General features: G+C 42.7%; 1 protein-coding gene across 5 annotated transcripts in view; it reads right to left on the bottom strand.

Moving 5' to 3' along the window:
* The window catches only part of LOC148065867 (replication protein A 70 kDa DNA-binding subunit-like), a 36,010-nt gene that overhangs the window by 6,434 nt on the left and 27,076 nt on the right, over positions 1-2,500 (bottom strand). For all 5 annotated transcript variants that reach the window (XM_087807243.1, XM_087807245.1, XM_087807244.1 and 2 more), the window contains exon 14: positions 40-216. In XM_087807243.1, coding sequence (XP_087663369.1) covers positions 40-216 — 177 coding nt within the window. The remainder of the gene's footprint in view (positions 1-39; positions 217-2,500) is intronic.

The following is a 2,500-nucleotide window of genomic DNA, read 5'->3' as shown; positions in this document are numbered from 1 at the left end:
TATTTTTAAATAAATGCAAGTATCAAAATTGTTACTCACGGAGAGCAGGAGTCTGTACTTGAAGTCAGGGAACTGATCGTCACACTTGTCACATCGCCAGCGTCCGTCGTCGAGCTCCGTGACCTTCTTGTTGCAGTCGGCGCTCGGACAGGCTCGGTACAGACAGTTGTGCGTCCGGATGAACGCCACCGTCGCCACGCAGCTGAAGTAGTCGGCCTGAGAAGAAACATGAAAGGAGAGTCAGATGGAGGTCGTTAGAAAAAACACCAAATTCTCTTTCATCTCTGCGACAGTTTTTTTTTTGTGATGAAATCAATAAAACTCATTGAACGTAAAGGAAGAGCTTGAATCGTCGACTTGGTGAATTTTGTTTCAATAAATCGTTAAAAGTAACTTCTAAGGACAATTTAATTTAGACAAGACTGTAGGTTTTGCAAATATTCCCTATATTTGTTCATTTTTGTGCTGCAGTTTAGCTTCAGGCCACTAGATGGCAGCATTTATCACTTCTACCAAATAAAGGAAACATTTAACCCAGCGAGAGCAGTTTCTCCGTTTATTTTATTTCTATAAATCAACACTTTCTTTAGCATTTGAAATAAGATGGTTATCGGTTTAAAACGCATTGTGCGTTTAGAGAGAGAGATTCTTTAAAAGAGTCCAGGATCCAGACGGCATTTCAGAGAATCAACAAAAATCTGATCCTTCTTGTTATATAAACATTTCCAGGAAAAACAAATCATTGATTCGTTTTTCGAGTTTTTCTGCTAAGGATCACATAATATAGAAGTATATCCGTGTAATTTATTGAATATTGGTTAATTTTAATATTTTAAATGTTGAAACTTTGGACTACTACAAACACATTTGCTTTTGGGTCACCTTGACCCTGAGATAACACAAGGGATACCATAAACACATTTGTTTTCAGGCCTTCGGGTCACCTTGATGCTGAGATAACAAAAGGGATACTACAAACACATTTGTTTTAAGACCTTTGGGTCCTTGACCCTGACCCCATTTTTTGGTGTTTTTTTTTTTTTAATTAATTTAATTTATTATTTTTATAATGACATTTAAATTCAAATAAGCTCCAACAATCCACAGCATTCTACATTAAAATGGTAAACAATTGCACTAACCAGCTCACACTGGTCAACACACTAACTAACCAGCTCACACCCGTCAACACACTAACTAACCAGCTCACACCGGTCAAAACACTAACTAACCAGCTCACACCGGTCAAAACACGAACTAACCAGCTCACACCGGTCAACACACAAACTAACCAGCTCACACCGGTCAACACACAAACTAACCAGCTCAGACCGGTCAACACACAAACTAACCAGCTCACACTAGTCAACACACAAACTAACCAGCTCACACTGGTCAACACACAAACTAACCAGCTCACACCGGTCAACACAATAAACTAACCAGCTCATACTGGTCAACACACTAACTAACCTGCTCACACCGGTCAACACACAAACTAACCAGATCACACTGGTCAACACACAAACTAACGAGCTCACACCGGTCAACACACAAACTAACCAGCTCACACTGGTCAACACACAAACTAACCAGCTCACACTGGTCAACACACTAACTAACCAGCTCACACTGGTCAACACACTAACTAACCAGCTCACACCGGTCAACACACTAACTAACCAGCTCACACCGGTCAACACACAAACTAATGAGCTCACACCGGTCAACACACTAACTAACCAGCTCACACCGGTCAACACACAAACTAACCAGCTCACACCGGTCAACACACAAACTAACCAGCTCACACCGGTCAACACACAAACTAACGAGCTCACACCGGTCAACACACTAACTAACCAGCTCACACCGGTCAACACACTAACTAACCAGCTCACACTGGTCAACACACTAACTAACCAGCTCACACCGGTCAACACACTAACTAACAAGCTCACACTGGTCAACACACAAACTAACCAGCTCACACCGGTCAACACACAAACTAACGAGCTCACACCGGTCAACACACTAACTAACAAGCTCACACTGGTCAACACACAAACTAACAAGCTCACACCATTCAACACACTAACTAACCAGCTCACACCGGTCAACACACTAACTAACCAGCTCACACTGGTCAACACACAAACTAACCAGCTCACACCGGTCAACACACAAACTAACCAGCTCACACCGGTCAACACACAAACTAACGAGCTCACACCGGTCAACACACAAACTAACAAGCTCACACCGGTCAACACACAAACTAACCAGCTCAGACCGGTCAACACACAAACTAACCAACTCACACTGGTCAACACACAAACTAACCAGCTCACACTGGTCAACACACAAACTAACCAGCTCACACCGGTCAACACACAAACTAACCAGCTCACACTGGTCAACACACTAACTAACCAGCTCACACAGGTCAACACACAAACTAACCAGCTCACACCGGTCAACACACAAACTAACCAGCTCA

Source organism: Callionymus lyra, chromosome 14 (assembly GCF_982586985.1).
Source record: "Callionymus lyra chromosome 14, fCalLyr1.hap1.1, whole genome shotgun sequence".
Taxonomy (NCBI): Eukaryota; Metazoa; Chordata; class Actinopteri; order Syngnathiformes; family Callionymidae; genus Callionymus; species Callionymus lyra.
Note: the sequence above shows the minus strand (reverse complement) of the source record. Positions and strands in the feature narration are given on the sequence as shown.